The sequence below is a fragment of the Trichomycterus rosablanca genome, chromosome 12 (genome assembly GCF_030014385.1).
Source record: "Trichomycterus rosablanca isolate fTriRos1 chromosome 12, fTriRos1.hap1, whole genome shotgun sequence".
Classification (NCBI taxonomy): domain Eukaryota; kingdom Metazoa; phylum Chordata; class Actinopteri; order Siluriformes; family Trichomycteridae; genus Trichomycterus; species Trichomycterus rosablanca.
In genome coordinates this window covers 12,357,012-12,377,373 of record NC_085999.1, presented here as the reverse complement: position 1 = coordinate 12,377,373, position 20,362 = coordinate 12,357,012, and the positions used below count along the sequence as shown (strand labels likewise).

The 20,362-nt window shown below is 40.2% G+C and overlaps 1 protein-coding gene across 1 annotated transcript in view; it reads right to left on the bottom strand.

Moving 5' to 3' along the window:
- igsf3 (immunoglobulin superfamily, member 3) overlaps positions 1-20,362 on the bottom strand; it is a 237,565-nt gene that overhangs the window by 172,027 nt on the left and 45,176 nt on the right. Inside the window, exon 2 of the mRNA XM_063005750.1 lies at positions 4,374-4,754. Coding sequence (XP_062861820.1) covers positions 4,374-4,754 — 381 coding nt within the window. The remainder of the gene's footprint in view (positions 1-4,373; positions 4,755-20,362) is intronic.

The window sequence follows — 20,362 nt, the reverse complement described above, 5'->3', positions numbered from 1 at the left end:
TCTGATGCTGTGCAGAGATCCTAAATGAATTGACTTTGGTAAGAAAAACAGCTCATGGGTATTCATTTAATATATAATTATAAGTTATTGTTGTCACACTGTGCATTCATAAACTTTCACATCGAATTATGTAAGATTTGGTAATTAAACAAAAAAAAAGTCTGCTTTATAGAATCAGTATGAAATCTGTGCTAGTGGAAGAAAAGTACATGAACTGTGTGATTTTATGCTAGTAAGATTGTAATAGTTTTTGGTTAAGCCGGGTAGGGGGGCTTGTGGTACACAGAACAATGGTTCCATTCTCCCACTGTTATCTTGATTATACAACCCAGAAATGCTAACTTAGCATATGATAGCTTATCTACTGTTGTGCTGTGTATGGAACAATGGCACAAACTAATGACTGACGTCCCGCCCGCCACTTTTTTTTTAACAGAAACACAAACGCATCCAGTACACACCCTGCCAGCACTGCTAATGATTTAATTTCAGATAACAGTACCCAAAATTACAGTCACTAAGTATGATCAGAGACACAAAAGAATGAAATCGTATAGTAAGCACAGTGTTGTGTGTGCCTGTGTGTGTTTGGGAGGTTTAATTATGATTATGATTAAATAGCTAATCATTATTTTAGCGTGGAATGTGATAGCAGATCAGCGGAACAGGCCTGTGTTTAGCGTACTGATGTGGAATAACTGGCATTTTGTCAGGTACTTACTCGATTACCCAGCCAGTGAGCTTTGCAAATGACTGATGGTACTACAAAAATTAATTCAGGCAATAAGAACTCCATCATTTTAAAAAGCTAATAAAGCTAAGGTGATTAGCATAAACAATAGAGAATTAGGTGGCTGGAGATATGTGCTATATTGTGCTATATATGTTTAAAATATTTTATCTCGGTGTTCCAACCAAATTCTGTTGCTGCTAATTTATAGTCTTCCCTGTTACAGGACATCTGCTAACCTGACAGGGTACTGTTTGTTTGTTTGTTTGTTTGTTTGCTTGTTAGGATTTTAACGTCATATAATTTACACACTTCGGTCACACTCATGACAGACACGGTAGTGACTCATTACACAAGATTCATCAGTTCACAAGGTTATATTAAACACAGTCATGGACAATTTAGTGTCTCCAATTCACCTCACTTGCATGTCTTTGGACTGTGGGAGGAAACCGGAGCACCCGGAGTAAACCCACGCAGACAAGGGGAGAACATGCAATCTCCATACAGGAAGGACCCGGACCGCCACACCTGGGGATTAAACCCAGGACCTTCTTGCTGTGAGGCAACAGTGCTACCCACTTAGCCACCGTGCCGCCCGACTGGGTACTGTAACACATCCAATATCAATGGGCAACCCCCCCCCCCCCCCCCCCCCCTTAAAGACTGCCTAGTGTTATTTTAATCATTTACATTTTCAGCATTTAGCAGGCGCTTTTATCCAAAGCAGCTTACAGTATTGTGACAGTATATTGCTCAAGGGCCCAACAGTGGTAACCTGGCAGTGGTGGGGCTTGAACCAGCAACCTTTTTCGGTTACTAGCCCAGTACCTTAACCACTAGGCTAAACTCCCCTCCTAATCAGTGGGGGATACAGGAATGCCAAGCTTTCCACTCAGGCAGATTGCATTCTTTTGAACTACTGGTTAAAATGCCACTGACATTTTTAGGGATTAAAATAATTTTCACTCTATTAATAAGGTAAATATTTGATTGTAGTATCTTATCTGGTTTCAGCAACACACACACACAGTGTTAATCATTGGTGCTCAGGCTGTGTCCGTTGAACCCTTGACTTTTTGAGCACTTTATTGAGATGTGGATTTAATTTTGAATAAATATAATAATAATACAATTTTTTACCCATCAATGTACACATAAGCACAGAGAATAAAAAACTGGAAAACATAATATTTAATTTTAATTAATAATTTGATTTACTTAAAATCAATTATTTTAATTTTCAGTTATTTTATTTACAAAAATATTCGGACTCATTGCTGCATCACTCCAAATTGTGGTCAGTTGCATCCTAATTGCTTTAATTATCCACAAGCATGAGTCTAGAACTAGAACTAAAGCCCAACTGTTGCAATTCAAACTGTTTGGACATATGCTATATAGGCAAACATCCAGTGACTCAATGTTCCAGAACTATTAGCTACAAATATCCCACTGAATAAAACCAGCAGGTAAAATAAACAATATAAAAAATGTGTTTTATGCTGCCAGTGTATCACAGTCAGAGGGAAAAGTTCACAACGTATTGGAACACCCATTCTAGCTTTTAAGTTCATGTATTTCAACTATAACAGATGCTAACAGATGTAATCAATCAAATATATGAAGGAAATGATATGCTTCCAACTTCGTAGTAACAGTTAGAAAAGCTCTTTCCTGTTCCAGCAATACTGTGGTCATGTGCAGAAAGCCACGTCTATAAAGACATGAAGAAAAGCTTGAATTAAAGACCTACACATGGAACCCTGACCTCAACTCCACTGTACAGCTTTGGAATGAATTGAAACATCAGTTGAGGCTTTCTTGGCCATCATGAGTAATTTCTATAAATGTGTACAAGTGTAATTTATTTGCAATTTTGGGTTTGTCAGTCACTAGGTAAAGGTTCACGAAGGGAGATGTCAGCTGGCACACTAGCGGGTTGTGTCAACTCTGCCCGTTGGTTTGAATGGTCCGAGGCTAAACCTGCTGGCTTATTAACCTAACACTGCGGTGGTGGGTGGGGACAGTCAATGTCGCAATCGCTATCTAAGTAGTGCATCTAAATACTCTGCAATTTTGGGTTTGTCAGTGACAATGTAATGTAATGGTTGTTTCTCCTCAGCCCATTGGTATAAATGGCCCAAGGCTAACTCTGGCAATCGCTGTTTAAGTAGTAGAGTCTAAATACTCTGCCAGTTAGAATCCTCTCTACTTAGGCAGCTGCCTATATATGCAGTGGGCAGAAAGGCAGCCCACTGGGTTTTTAGACAGACCCACGGTGCAAAAAGTCAAGAGGGTCTGAATACTCTCTGAATCTACAGTATCTCTAATTAGTACATTAGCAACAGTGTTTATTAAAATATCAACCACTATTAATTGGTCACAGCTTGAAGATCTTAATGACATGAGTCCTTGAGCCAGGCAGCATCTGTTCTGTTGGCTGCCTGTTAAATACCCCTTCATTAAAATGTAAATACATGGTGTGTGGCCACTTTTCTGTAAAAGCAGATGAAATATTGGAAGCAAACTTGTCAAGACAATGTTAAACCAAACTAAACACCGCTATATTTGACTACATAGGTTCTACAATGACATTATGTTAAATGGATTCTTCAAAATGTTTCCACTTTTTTTGAAACCCTATTTATTAAGAATTTTAAAAAACAAATGACATCACTTCTCTACAGTCACCTTTCGATGCATTTTTCCCAGCATCGTACCAACTTTTTAATGCCATAAGCAAAAAATGTTTCTGATTGAGAGCTTAGCCACTGATGCACCACTGCTTTCACATCAAAATCACATGAAAATCTTCTTCCCCTTAAAGCTTCTTTGAGTGTCCAAAAAGGTGGAAATCAGATGGCGCGAAATCCAGACTATAAGCTCGCTCTTAATCTCTCAGACACGACCAATTACTACTCCTCCCACCCTCACAGTTTCCAACTGTAATATAAAAGTGTGGACACTTTTTGAAAATCTCCCTCCCCTCGTACTATCTGCTTCACGTAAAACACGTGTCAAACTCAAGGCCCGCCACATCATTTTATGTGGCCCGCGAGAACTTAAGACATATGATTGTCTTACAATACGCTGTAAAATTGGACATAAACTGCATCTTCCACAATGCATGCCGATTTTGTGACCCGCAAAGTGACCGCATCCCGCCACTACATGTGTTTCCACATCAGTGTTTAATGAGGCAGTTTTCCAACAAGTGGTGTTGAGAAATATTTACAAATGATCCCAAAATGTACAAGAGGGGAAAATTGAAGAAGAGGGAAGGAAATTTAATGAAAGATGGGAAAGTGAAAACAAGTTTGTGCTTCAAGAAGAGAAACCGGTACGTCTCTTGTGTTATGAGGCCGTGTCTATGGTAAAGGAGTACAATATAAATGTAGATATACATTATAAATATACAGTATAAATTTGCCATTTGGACACCAAACACAGAATTTAGCCTCCAAGAAAAACAACAAATTGTCCAAGACTTAAAAGGCAGAGAGCAATCACAGCAGGATACGTAACAATCGGCCCTTTGAGGGCCACCATAATGCAGATGTGGCCCTCGGTGAAAATGAGTTTGACACCCTTGACGTAACAGAAAGCCATTTAGAATGAGGCGTACTGAGAAATGACTCACCAGTAAGGTTGGTGCGAGCGCTGTAAGTACCCAGGTACTGGCCATCTGTGTTGGGTGTGTAGCACTCAAACACGCCCTGGTCCTTGGCCTGCAGCTTGGTAATGTGCAGAACAGCAGAGTCTCCGCTCAGTCTTTCTACGTAGATCTCTTTGGCGTTGACGCGCTGTAAGTATACGGCGTAGGCGTAGTTGGACTGGGCTGTGCTCACGATGCGGATCTCTCGATCAGGGGCTGTGTCAAGGTACATAGACCACTCAAAGTCTTGCTCCACTCCCTCTAGGTAGCCAGTCACATTACACCAGATGGTGATGTGAGAGCCCTCGGTTCGCACCAGAGGCCCTGGCTGTACCGAAACCTGCCTTTGGGCCGAGCTCACACCTGCTGGAGAAAGAAAAAAAAAAAAACAGAGGAATGAAGACTTAGTGAATGAATAGTTTTCCTCACTTATATTTAAAAGGTTTTTAGACATTTTTAGACTAGAATAGAATGCCTTTATTTGTCATGTATACATATACAGATGTACAGTACAACAAATTATTTTTTTTGCGTATCCCAGTTTGTTTGGAAGCTGCGGTCAGAATGCAGGGTCAGCCATTGTACGGTGCCCCTGAAGCACAGAGGGTTAAGGGCCTTGCTCAAGGGACCAAGAGTGGCTGCATGGCATAGCTGGAATTTAAAATCTCACCCACTAGGCTACCACTGTACCACTTTAATAGAGAATTGTGAAAGAACACAGGGAGTATGTAACCCACAGCACTTGAGCACGGTACATAAAAAATCTACAACACAAAAAATGACAGATATCTAAATTATTTATGATATATTCTAACATTTTTGAGATATGGCTCTATCGGGGAAGTGTTAGACACCCTGCTGCATAATTTACTTGGTTCAATTTGAGGAGTTAATAAAGTTCCAGCAGGCTGGCAATACCTCAAAAAATGCCAGTTACATCTAGTTGTAGCTCAAGCACTGTTAGCAAACAGTTTGTCATAACAAGCAGCTGATTATCAACGGCTACAGCAATGTAGTACTCAGATGGTTGCTGGTTTAACCCCCATCACCGCCAAGTTCCTGTTGAGTACTGTTGACCCTCAAATACTTGACTTGTATTTAGTCACAACTGTAAGCCGATTCGAATGTGTGTCTGCTTATTGTCATTAATTAATTAAGTTTTAATGAAATACCTAAGTTTTAATCAAAAAGAAAAGCTTCCAGTGGCTCAATGTTCCAAATCTATTAGCTACAAATATCCAACCGAATAAAATCAGCAGGTAAAATGAACAATATAAGCAGCTCAGATGGTGCAGCGGGAAAACACTCTAGCTAGAATACATCGTATCAAATCTCAGCTCTGCCATCCGGCTGGGCTGGGCGGCAGGAAGGAAATACCCTGGACAGGTCGCCAGTCCATCACAGGGCACACACACACACACGCATATATACCTAGAGCAATTTTAGTAGCTTTAATTAACGTGACTACGTGTCTTTGGACAGTGGGAGGAAACCGGAGCACCAGGAAAAACCTACACAGACACTAGGAGAACATGCTACACTCAGAAAGGACCCATGCCAATTCACCTGGAAATCAAATACAGAACTTTCTTGCTGTGAGGCGACAGTGCTACCCAGTAATCCACTGTGCTGCCCACTACATGGACATGATTGGCTAATGTCTAAGCAGGGATGACTGAAACAGCCTAAGCATTGGAACGTGTACTTGTGTGTCAGTGCATTCTCAGTGCCGGTCCCAAGCTCGGATAAAAATAGGAGGGTTGTGTCAGGAAGGGCATCCAGCGTAAAATCCATGCTAAGTCTGGTATGAATAAGGAAGCAGCTAAAAGAAAAGAAAACAGTTTACAATGGCATTTCAATCCTCAGTCCCATACTAAGTAATATGCCAATGCGGTTACACTACAAACTACAATATAATTTCGGTATGAATGTTCTTTAAACCATTGTATCTGCTTCCAGTACGCTCACACACAGACTAACGAGTTTTCAGAATGGCAGCATATTAGAATAAAGCAGGGGAAATAGGTACAGTTGGCGTAGGGAGAAAAAACTATTTGAAGACTGATGCCTTGGACGTCATTGTCCAATCTGTAAGAAGGAAAAATTACAGCCCATCTGCTACCAAGTCCCATCTGGCATAGTTCTGTAACTCTGGGCATGTGAGTGTGTGTGTGTAGGTGTGTGTAGGAGTGCGTGTGTGTAACAAAGACAAGAGGAGAGTGAAATGTTGCTTACAAATCACCAAACAGCCATAATGAAATATGCACATGTATTAATATGCCACTACAGAATTGGCTAAAAGTAAACATACAGACACTGAGACATGTGGACAACTTGATGTGTTGCCTGGATGACCAACCAAAAATGAACTACATAGCCAAATGTATGTGGACACCTCTTCTAATTGAAGGACAAATCTGTTTTAGCAAGTCCCATTTCCAAATCCAGACATTACTATTATTATTAAGTGCTGTCAAGTCGATTCCAACTCTGGCAACAATGTGGACAGTGTTTATCCAGAACATCCTGTCTTCTGTTTAATGGCTTGTTCATTGTTATTCTTATTGTATCTATTCATAGTTGCTGGCCATCCTCTTTCTCTTTTACTCTTAACCTTTAACAAAAATATTTGGTTCTTCTCATATTTCAAAATAAGAGGGTCAGAGTGAGAGATTAGATTTAATTTGGTTTGGTCAAGAATCCAACTTTGCCTTCTTTGCCATCCAAGGTACTCTTACTAGTACCAAAGTTCAAGGGCATAAATGTTTTTCCTGTCACGCCTTTTACTGTCCAGCTTTAACATCTATAAAGAACAATAGAGCACACACAGGGTCTGTTCAAAAACCTAGTGAGCTGCCCTGCTGTCTACTGTTATAAGTCTGGTTATTCGAACGCTCTCCTTAGACAGTGATTACAGTGATTACACCAGTTTTCGCTTACCAGGCTAACAGAGTTAGCCTCATGCCATTTCAACCAATAGGATGAGGTGGCACAACACGCTAGCATGTCAACAAACATCTCCCTCTGTGTACCGAAAATGGTTAAATTGTCACACTGGTGTATAAAGAAATGGTATGACTGTACGAAGGCTCTGAGCTAAGCCTTAAACATCTGTGTAATATATTAGAAAGCAGACAGACAGACAGAAAGTAAGTGACTTTATTAATGCTGCTGTGGATGAAATAAAGCCACTATATGAGGTTCCAACAGTGAGTGGTAAGTCTTTCCACAGGAGTGGAGGCAGTTTCAGTCACAAAGTGGCACCAATGTTAAATATTAAATGATCCGGTGTTGAAGTGTTGAATATCTTCAAACTACTGACATAGTAGTGCATCTGTAATATATGCATTTTGAATAGTGGGATATGTTCTGCCTAAATCACATGACCAGATGAACAAACTCTTTATTATTTTAAACTTGTGGAAAAAGTGAGACATCTTTGATAATGAAATTGTCATCCTAGCTTTATTATACTCATTCTGTACTGAGAGAAGAGTCACGTAACGTGATGTAATGAGCAGTCATGCCATGCCCTGACTGTCTCTGAATCACACCCAGACAGCTGCACCCCCCACCCACAAACTTATACACCCTCGCTTGTGCTGCTTCTGTTGATGTAGCCACTAGTCATGCTGCCTGTCTGACTTTCAGCTGCTCTTCTGACAAATTGTCTGCTGTGCTCTCTTTCCACTACACCGCATAGGTAGCTGTCTTACTGTCTTTCCCCACACTGATCACAGCTGGCTGTCTGAACATCACCCCACCTCATCACCTCAACAGTCTGCTTGATCCAGACTCATGTCCAGCCCAAGATTCATCTGACAAAGAGTGTCCTCACAGCAGCTGCACGAGACAGAATCATCAACGGCCCTTTTCCAAAATGACAACCAGCTACTGTGCAAAGGAGGAGTAATAAACCATACCGCTGTTTTCCAGGAAAACTGGGATGATAATTAGATAGAGCAATTTACTTAAGAGATGATGAACCCATCAGGTGTTCACAATATCTTCACATTGAGGAGCGCTGTATGATGGGAACATTTATGGCTCTGTAATTATAATAGTGTGGGCTTTTAGGAGCATGTCTACATTATTGAGAATGAATTGGCTAATTGAAATGAAGCCATATCCATTTATATCTAATGATAATTCACTGTTTTAGCTAGCCTGTTAAAGAGGTTAGAACACGTGAAAGGTTAGATTAATAATATTGAATTGAGGTTAATTAGTTCGTCAACTTCAATCTAAATTGTTTCACTTAGACTTTGGTCCTTTATTATGGTGAATGTAACAGCAAATGAATCATATGTGTCTTAAGAAAGACTTCAGTCATTATTTTAAAAGGTTCTCATTTTAGATGTAGTATAGTATTTATGTAGATTATCCTTTTTAATTTATTACATGTGTTTGAAGCTCTGTGCTGACTTCCACAAAAACACACTATACCATCATACCATTACTTCAATTAGTTTAATTTTGGGATTGAGGGATCATACACGCTAGGACTTGCTCAATTTGACAAATCTAACTGCTAGGAGTTTAAGCGATACTGAGATGTAGCCATGAGATGCATACTGATGTGCATTTGAAAGGTTTAGTCTTGAGATCACTTTATTAAGGTTAATCAATTTAAATATAAATGGTCTCACCTAAGCATTAATCCACTAGCAAATGAATCATATGCAGAGTCTTAAGAAAGAGTTCAGTCCATATATTTTTTAAAGGGTTCTTATTTCAGATGTAGTATAGTATTATAAAGTCTGCTTTCTATTACATGTGTTCAAAGCTTTGAGCTGGCTTCCACAAAAACACACTATACCATCATACCATTTATTTAAATAGTTCAATTCTTGGATTGACATGTTATACAGTAAATTGCTAGGGCTGCAAAATTTGACAAATCTAACAGCTAGGACTTGGAATGGAATGGAAATGCACAGCCATGAGATGCATATAGATAAGCACGTGAAAGGTTTTTGTCTCGAGTTAATAACTTAATTGAGGTTAATTATTCCATTTATTTTAATATAAATGGTTTCACTTAGGCGTTGGTCCTTTATTATGATGCATGTAACACTATAGCAGATTAATCTTAAATCAGTCTTAAGAAAGAGTGCAGTTTGCACCACTTTATTAGCTCTGTGTAGGCCTATACAAAAACACATGATACCATTTCTTTAGTTAGTTCAATTTTGGGATTGAGGGATCATACATGCTAGGGCTGGACAATTTAACAAATCTAAATGATAAAATGATTAAATATAAATGATTTCACTTAGGCTTTGGTCCATTATTATGGTGCATGTAACACTATAGCAAATAAATCCATACTATACTAATAATTGTTCTCATAGTATTATGCAGTCTGCATTCTAATCTATTACATGTGTTTGAAGCTTTGTGCAGGCTTCCACAAAAACACACTATACCATCATACCAGTTCTTTAGTTAGTTCAGTTTTGGGATTGAGGGATCATACATGCTAGGACTTGACACAGCTAAGAGTTTAAGCGATACTGAGATGTAGCCACGAGATGCATACTGATAAGCATGTGAAAGGTATTTGTCTTCAGTTAATCACTTAATTAGGATTAATTATTCATTCATTCATTCATTTTCTTATCCACTTACCCAATTAGGGTCGCGGGTGGGGGGTGGGGGGGGCTGCAGCCTATCCCAGCCCTTCAATGGGCACAAGTAACAGTAACACCCTGGACGGGAAGCCAGTCCATCGCAGGGCAGACAGACACAGACACACACCCATACACTTATAGGGCAATTCAGTTAACCTGACTGCATGTTTTTGGACTGTGGGAGGAAACCGGAGCTCCCGGAGGAAACCCATGGGGAGATCATGCAAACTCCACACAGAAAGGACCAGGACCACCCCGCCTGGGGACCTTCTTGCTGTGAGGAGACAGTGCTACCCACTAAGCCACCGTGCCGCCCTAAGGTTAATTAGTTCATCAATTCAAATATAAATGGATTCATCTAAGCATTGGTTTATATGCAGTCTTAGGAAAAAGTTCAGTCCTCATATTTTTAAAAGGTTCTCATTTCAGATGTACTATAGTATTATACAGTCTGCATTTTAATCTATTACATGTGTTTGAAGCTCTGTGCAGGCTTTCACAAACACACCATACTATCATACCATTACTTTAATTAGCTAAGGCTGCACAATTTCACAAATCTAACAGCTAACACTTTTAAGTGATAGTGACATTGCAATCAGAATGCACGGCCATGAGATGCATACAGATAAGCGCATGATTAGCATGCAGTGTGCAGTTTGTTTAAATGCAGTGACAAACTCTGAGATTTGTTAATGCTGTTGTATAGCAAACCAAATCAAAGCTGCGAACAAAAGCACAGCGTGACTAGCTAAGTTTATTTCTCAGATTACCAGAGTTAAACCAAATAGAAAATGTTTGTGAACATCTTATCGGGATAAAGGAAATCATGGGTGATCTTTTAAATGATCTGTTCAACTAGAGAATAATCCAGGATCAGATTTATAGAATCAAATTATATAAATCTGTAAATTGTTAACACCTTAACAAAGGCACATCTTAACCCTGGTTATCCACAAAAGCAATATAAAACACTCCTTCCATTTTCTACATCCTATCTTTGTGAAGTGGGATTTTCTGCAATGACGGCAACCAAAACAAAATTCTGGATTAGACTGGACATAAGGAACACACTTCGGGTGTTATTATCTCCTATCACCCCTAGGTGGGAGTGTCTCATTGCAGTGAAAAAAGCTCAGGGCTCCCACTGACTTTTCATCATTGGTGAGTAGTATTGTTAGGCACTTTGCGTTTTTTATGCTCATCGTATAATTTTACTTTAAATACCCCCGCCCCCGCCGGTCCGTGAAATTATATCTTATATGAAACTGGTCTGTGGTGCAAAAAAGCAGCAGACCCCTTTATTCAAAGCGACTTACATTACAGAGACAGTATACAGTCTGAGCAATTAAAGGTTAAGGGCCTTGCTCAAGGGCCAAACAGCAGCAACCATGCAGTGGTGGGGTTTAAACCAGCAACCTTCTGATTACTAGTCCAGTATCTTAACGACTAGGCAACGACTTGCCCTAATCCTTATTTGCATACTTAATCATGATTGGATGTTCTACTTCAACACAAACTCCCGCTCCAGATTTTTAAATTCAATTTATTTAACTACAAACCCCAATTTCTTGAGTAGTCAGAAAATTTTCACAGCCACTCAGTTCATAAAGGAGAGAGGCAGGACATCTAGCCAGTGATGTAACACAGCAGATTAGAATGACAGCCTGCCGGGCCCCTGTCCCATCAGTGTGATCCCCGAGGACAGTGCTTTAATACGAGAGAGGCATTCTAAAGATGTTAAGCCGGAACAGCCATGACAGACTCATCCCTCTCCTTCAGTCGTAGAGAGGAGCGAAGCTTTTTCATGTAGTTCACGCTAGGCTTCTCCAGAATAACCAGCTCAGCCCTGCGACTACGATCTGCCAGACCGCATGAAATATGCAACACATACAAAACAGGCTGCATTTAAACCCAGACGCTGTCTCCCCACAGAGCGGAGCCGAGCGGTTTAGGCTGTGTCAGCTTTATTACCGCAAATGACAGAGGTGACTCCTAGGTGTGTTTATTCAAACAAATGGTAATTTTCAGGGAGACTGCACCGGTTCTCAAGGTTTTCATGTGTCATTTAGAAAGGTTTTCGGTTCCTGAGTCACAGATTTAAGACACAGTCCTCACAGCATCACTACTCAGTCTTGGTCGTCCTCATTCTGAATGTGACATTGCACTTCCCTGGGACTATTACATGTCTAGACTACACCTTATCCTATCTTATTATGGTTACTTTTAGAGACAGTACAATGAGAGAAAGAGGAATGGAGGGTGAAGGGAAACGTTTTCAAGTTTATGGCTCTGTAATTATAGAAGTGTGTTCTTTTAGGGGCATGTCTACAAACCCAGGGGAGGAGTTGTAAATGTGTGTGGGGGCATAATATAGTTTCTATCAAAATACATCAGCACACACACAAGCTTTACAGTATTTGTGACCTTAACATCTACACCAAATCATAATACCAACAATGCATTGCAAAAAATATGGTGAAGTAAATAACACTGATTATCTCTTCATCACGGCACCTGTTAGTGGGTGGGATATATTAGGCAGCAAGTGAACATTTTATCCTCAAAGTTGATGTGTTAGAAGCAGTAAAAATGGGTAAGTGTAAGGATTTGAGCAAGTTTGGCAAGGGCCAAATTGTGATGGCTAGACGACTGGGTCAGAGCATCTCCAAAACTGCAGCTCTTGTGGGGTGTTCCTGGTCTGGAGTGGTCAGTATCTATCAAAAGTGGTCCAAGAAAAGAACAGTGGTAAACCGGCGACAGAGTCATTGATGCACGTGGGGAGCAAAGGCTGGTCCGTGTGATCCGATCCAACAGACGAGCTACTGTAGCTGAAACTGCTGAAGAAGGTAACGCTGGTTCTGATAGAAAGGTGTCAGAATACACAGTGCATCACAGTTGCACAATATTAAAAAGGTGGTCATAATGTTATGCCTGATCTGTGTATTCAGTTGTACAGTTGTCCTCGCATATCCCAGCTTGTTGAGGCTGGGGTCAAGAGCGCAGGGTCAGCCATTGTACGGCGCCCCTGGAGCAGAGAGCAGTGCCTGCATGGCAGAGTTGGGATTCAAACTCTCAACTTTTCAGTTGATAGCACAAAGCCCTACCTACTAGGCTACCACTGTGCCCTAGATATAGTATAGTACAAATATATATAGTGTAGTAAAAATAAGGAAATATAAAAAAGTATTTATATCCACTAGCTTCAATCTATAGCAATCTATAGCAATTTACCTTAATATGCAAAACATGCTTTGTAGTTGTGTTTTATTCAATCCCAAAAATATAAAGGTTAATGGGGGTGTACACCACCACTCCCAAACTAACAACACTGCTCTATAATACTGTGTAAATTCAATAAAGAACAATCCAAAAAGTATGCAGCCTAGCAGTTAAGGTCGCTGGTTCAAGCCCCAGCACTGCCAGGTTGCCACTGTTGGGCCCTTGAGCAAGGCCCTTAACCCTAAATTGCTTTGACAATATACTGTCACAGTACTGTAGGATGAAAGCGTCTGTTAAATGCTGAAAATGTAAATGCCTGGAATAAGGCAAAAGATAGTTCAGTCAGGTTCAGTATTATATGAAGTGTGTGGTAAACTTAAGATAAAAAGATAAAAAGCTTATATATAATTTCATTCTGTACATCCACCACACTTGAAGGTGCAGCCCACACAATTACATGCTGTAGGCCATTAATTTTATATTAAAAGGCATGTGTGTGCAGAAAGTGATAAAAACTGATAAAAGGATTCAAAGCCACAGATCTAAGGAGTTGCACTGCTTAATGCATCTATTATTCAGAGTTCTGAGCAATGCAACACTGGTGATCACTTTTCATAGCAGATATCCCGCAATGAGTGGCAACTTTGCTCGTTTGCTCATCAAATATGCTGACGTGCCTGCGAAATGCCATTATAGAGCTGGGAAGCGTTCTGCTCTCTGTGTACTTTGTCATACAGTGTCCCAGGCTCTGACAACAAGCTAACAAATTCAAAGTGTCCCAGGCTCTGACAACAAGCTAACAAATTCTGTCTTATCTGACGTGCACTTCAGAAGCTGGCTACAATTCACCAGGCTGGCTGGATATTGAACCATTACTTTAAGAACCATATTTGTACCTTTCTGTTTGTTCACTAATTTCTTATAAAAAACGAGTGTTAAATGTATTTTTAACTACACAGTGGGTAGACTATGACAAATATGTTAACATTTTAATGTTATTGCAGACATTGTATTTATTTTACACACAAATGATAATGCACACTTCACAGGCAGTGTAAATAAAATCTTACCGTATTTTAACCTTAAAACAAGACCTTAATAATCTAGCTTGCTACTTTATCAAAATTTCAAGCAGTAAACATGATTCTACTATCACACAGTATTAAACCACCTATAATAAACCCCTAATCTTGAACTGTATTATGGGGATGTACTGTATATAGAATTATATAAAATATAACAATAAAAAAATTAAATACAAAATAGCAGTAAGTCTCGAGTTCTCTTAATAAATGTCCATGTGCACTATTATTCAACCCCCAGTCTCATTACTTGGTGGAACATCCTTGACCTCTGATAACCTCGAATACATTTAATTAAAGGTTAGATAGAAATGTGTCCCAGAACTCTGTAGGTCTTTCTAAATTCCTTCTGTCACCTTCTAATCAACCTCTCCTGTGTTTCTTGGTCAAGAGTGGCTTGCGTCATATGTCCGTCATGAGTCCAAGATCTTTTTACGGTTGCCACAGACACATTTCTCCTAGCCTTAGTGATATAATTCATTTCCATGTCCTGATGAGATTGATACGGCCTTCGGGGGAAATGTTGGCCTTTCTTCGGTGGTCAGACAGGTCTTCCTGCTGCTTCATAAGTTTACAATACCCCAAATGATGTCTCTAGGAATGTTCAAGGTCTTCAAGAAAGTCTTCAGCATAATCGCAACTCACCTTGAACACTAAATCTCTGGCTGGTGTTTATATAACAAATTATAGTTATTAAGGGTGGTTATAAAGTTCCCAATGGTTTCATTATGTTGTAACCTAACTTTAGGTCATACAGACTAGCAGTAGGTTTTAAGATAAGCGATAGTATGTAGGAGTTGAATAATTGTGACACTGTAGTATTAACAAAATATCCCGCAACGCTAAAATACATCATTCATTTTTTAGTAATTTCCATAATTAAAATGATAAATACAAAATCTAGTGAAAAGTGGCTCTGCAGAAAAGTTTTGCGTTTTAAATCCTTATATTCTTTGAGGGGTTAAATATTTTAAAAATGCAACTGTATATAGTATAATTAAGGCAAAGAGAGAGAAAGTATGCTCTCCGGAAATTTGAGCGAGGGACTGAACAGTAAGACAGAGTTGGTCAGTTTGAAAGTAGACGTTTGTCTCAGTTAATTAGGAAAGAAAAATGTTGATCTGTGACTTTTGAAACTCTGTACCTGCTTTACTTTGTCTTCTTTTGTTTCTTTTTTTTGCTTGTTTAATGAGTTTTGCATTCACTTTAGGTGAACTTTAATGTGCTTTGTCTTTGACATGACTTTAAAAAAGACATTTTTTTATTACTGTACTATACTGTAACATGAGCAAAAATGCAGGCGTGTGATTTTTTTTCTTTTTTTTTTCCCCAAAAATGCTAAGCCTGATGAAATAACAGCTATTTAAAACAGAAAGAAGAAAAGAGAACACTACCACCGGAAGCACTGGGAAAGAAAAATAGAAGAGCCATTTAGTCACGGTCAGCAGAAATCTCTGGGTTAAGAGCTCTAGTAGGCAAAGTGATCGTTGCCTCGGAGGTAAGCTGTTTATTTCTCTTTAATTGCCTTTCAATGAGCTGGCAAAAAGGCACTTAAATAGGGAGGCTGTGTTTATAGATGCAGGATGTGTACGGCCTGGCCCAAGAGAGCAACCCAAGACTCCTCATACAGATGCAGCTTCCAAACAATCAGGTGTGGAAACCAGCTCGGAGCCATCGGCACAATCACTATAGGTCTCATGCAAACCCAGCAGAGCAATTCAATGGAATCAGTAGTGCCAATGTTACCAGACCTACAGCACACACACACACACACACACACGTTAATATGTACCTGTATGTACCTGTGTATAGCTAAAATGACAATATAGCCTCTCTTGAACTCTTGAAAACATCAAAAGGCATGTGCATATCATATATTGTATGTTTACATGGATGATCAACCAATACCTACCAATCTGGGTAGTGAGAGCCAGCATGTGTTTTCCCCTGACAGATATGACTTTAATAACTACCATATGTTAGTGTCATTGGACCAATTATAATGCTTTGGAGAATGACCCTGTATAGCAGGGATGCCCAAACTAGGCGCGCCAACAGCGCCCCGTGGGCAGCATCCTGTGACCACTGATGAAGGTCTAGAAGATGACCAACTCAAACAGCAGCAATAGATGAGCGATCAACTCTGACTTTACATCTACAAGGTGGACCAACTAGGTAGGAGTATCTAATAGAGTGGACAGTGAGTGGACACGGTATTTAAAAACTCCAGCAGCGCTGCTGTGTCTGATCCACTCATACCAGCGCAACACACACTAACACACCTCAGCACTGCATTGACAATGACATGGTGGTGAACGATCCACCACCTAAATAATACCTGCTCTGTGGTGGTCCTGTGGGGGTCCTGATCATTAAAGAACAGGGTGAAAGCAGGCTAAAAAAAAGTATGTAGGGATATAGATGGACTACAGTCAGTAATTGTAAAACTACAAAGTGCTTCTATATGGTAAGTTGAGCTAATAAAATGGATAGTGAGTGTAGAAACAAGAAGGTGGTTTTAATGTTATGGCTGACCAGTGTAAACTGGTGAATGAAATTGACAAAGTCTTAGTTTATACAACACTGTCAATTATAAAATACAATCTGTTTATGCAATATAAACAGATCAAGTATAAATAATTAGTCATGCAAATAAAAAGAAAGTGTAATTGTTAGTAATCAGGTAGGTATATTTTTATTAGTTTTATTACAAGAGTTTGTGGCCCTGTGCATATTTTTTACTCCATCTGGCCCTCAACAAGAAAAGTTTGGACACCCCTGCTCTATAGCATTAATAATATAGGGTACATAGTGTATTTGTTGCAAACAAATGACGTAAACTGTCAGTGGAAACCAAAACCATCAGCCCAGTGAGGCCTGGATTTAAAAAATCACATGAAAAATCAAAGTAAAACATGAAATCAAAGGCTGATCGAATTTGCATGAATTTCATCTTGGCAACTTGTAAGTCCCAGTAAAGCTCTTGATGAGACGGTGGATGATGTCCTTTGGATCTCTTCCCAGACCTAGATCAGGGTATCAGCATCACTGTCTGTGCAGTCAACATGACAAGAAAACTGCTTTGATCATTTGGATTTGCTGCTATGTTTAGTTGTGGAAGTTTCACACCACGACAATTTGTTTCTCTTTCTTCTCTAATAAGAACCAAAAATGGAGGGTACCCTGTCATGGTGGCTGAGATAATGCATGTATGGCTTTGCTCAATGCTCAATTCCTATTGGTAATCACCACATCGCTCTTAATTTGCATAAAACTAAACTTTGCTTAACTTTTTTGCGTCACTGACTTTGCCAACTTTGTGTCTTTAGCGTTCGCTCCATCTCCTGTCGCCGGAAATCGCTAGCTCTGATTGAAAGTGAATGACAACCGTCACTTTGTTGCATCACTTCACTGCCTGTCTGAGTCCAAGTCTGGTGAAATGTAAGGAAATTTTAAAGCTGTATATAGCTCTCTGCCAAAAAGTTTAAATATTACAGAGTACAGTTTTCCCAAAGCAGAGCTTCTCATTTGAAAAAAAGAAAGCATATTTTAAACTAGTCTGGCTTTTTGAAGTCGATATTCTGAGTAGACAAATAAGCAAAACAGCTGCTTTAGAATTTTTTAAATGAACGCTGTTGTACTAACAGATGCTTACTAACACCATCCAACAACATGAATAGACGTTTCTTGTTTTACAAACTGGTCTTTTTTATTCCTGATTTAAACATCTGTTCATAATTAAGATGAAAAATGCATCCAGGAACAAACAAACATGACTTCATATTAAAGAGACTTTGCGTTAGCCTGTGATATTATTTTGTAGTGCTGTGGATAGAAATGCTGTGGATCTCAGCTTTTGCACTCTTTCATGGCATCGACTTCCTGGCACTGACTGAGACATGGATCACCACTGAGAACTCAGCTACACCAGCAGCCTTATCCTCTGCCTTCACCTTCTCTCATAGGAGGATCTGGTAGGGGCGACGGTACAGGTTTGCTCTTGACCAGGAAATGGCACTTTACTCCTGTAACTTTTCCAGTTACCATTCATATCATTGTCATTCAAAATGCTCATTCAAAATGCAGCTGCTCACCTGGTTTTTAACCAACCTAAACACTGTCACATCACCACACTGCTGTGTTCTCTTCCCTGGCTTCCTGTAGCTGCACGCATTCAATTTAAAACACTGATGCTCGCCTACAAAGCCAAAAATGGACCAGCCCCAAGCTACCTTCGTGGTCTAATCAAACCCCGCTCTGTACCGCGCAACCTCCGAGCCACTAGTCTCGCCCGACTTGAGCCTCCACCCAGGACTAGAGGAAGACAAGCATCAAGGCTCTTCTCTGTTCTGGCACCCAAGTGGTGGAACGAACTTCCTCTGTCTGTCCGAACATCTGAGTCTGCCGGCTAAGGCTGAGTGGCCACATGAACAATGATTGGCCTGTTGTTCAGATATGGGCGGGACTAAGCCAGATGGGGTCTCTCTCTCTCTATTAATTTTTGGTTGTTTATTGGCCGACAACAAGAAATACTATAAAAAGATAAATAAATAAATGACGACATTGGGCGATCATCCAGTATAAACTAACATGACCACGTACAACATCCAGTACAGAAATCACTCCCCATAATGTTGTTTTTTTTTAACCAACAAAGAAGTCATTGTTCGATTAACACAGTCTAGTTAATTCATTTTTAGCAGCTGACAATTGATTTTTATGAGATTTAAGGCTTACCAATACAAGGTAGGTGAACAAACTCATTTAGAAAAAGCCGCCTTTTTTATTTTGAAGTTTTTTAAAATACATTAATATTAATTATATCATGAATGACGGAACTATTGAACATTAAAACCACATACAATTGCTGTTTTTTGTACATGTGGATCTATCTGCTTGTTGCATTATAATTATTATAATTATTATTTTACAACACATGGCGGCATTGTGGCTCGGTGGGTAGCACTGTCGCCTCACAGCAAGAAGGTCCTGGGTTTGATTTCCATGTAAAGGGGTTTGTGTCCTTTCTGTGTTTGCATGTTTTTCCCATGTCTGAATGGGTTTCCTCCGGGAGCTCCGGTTTCCTCTCACAGTCCAAAGACGTGCAAGTGAGGTGAATTGGAGACACATAATTGTCTATGACCGTGTTTGACATTAAAGACTTAAACTGATGAGTCTTGTGTAAAAAGTGGCTCTCTGTCCTGTCATCAATGTAACCAAAGTGTGTAAAGCATGACATTAAAATCCTAATAAATGAATAAATAAATACTTCATAGCTCATCTTTATGCTGGTAAACTTCTCTACAGGCAAACGTTTCCATTGCTATCCAGTATGTACCAGCATGCCTCTGAACGTTTGGGGGGGGGGGGGGTAACGTTGGGCGAACGTTCGTAAAGGAACATTGAGGGAACGTTCGTGAAGGAACATTGAGGGAACGTTCGTGGGGGAACGTTGAGGGAACGTTCGTGGGGGAATGTTGGGCGAACGTTCGTGGGGGAACGTTGAGGGAACGGTCGTGGGGAACGTTCGTGAAGGAACGTTGAGGGAACGTTCGTGAAGGAACGTTGGGGGAACGTTCGTGTGGAAATGTTGGGGGAACGTTCGTGGGGAACGTTGAGGGAACGTTCGTGAAGGAACGTTGAGGGAACGTTCGTGGGGGAACGTTGGGCGAACGTTCGTGGGGGAACGTTGGGCGAACGTTCGTGGGGGAACGTTGAGGGAACGTTGAGGGAACGTTCGTGAAGGAACATTGGGGGAACTTTCGTGAAGGAACGTTGAGGGAACGTTCGTGAGGGAACGTTGAGGGAACGTTCGTGGGGGAACGTTGGGGGAACGTTCGTGGGGGAACGTTGAGGGAACGTTCGTGGGGGAACGTTGGGGGAACGGTCGTGGGGAACGTTCGTGAAGGAACGTTGAGGGAACGTTCGTGAAGGAACATTGGGGGAATGTTCGGGGGGGGGGGCATTGGGGGAACTTCAAAATAAAAAAGGCAGGTTTTTCTAAATGAGTTTGTTCACCTACCTTGTATTGGTAAGC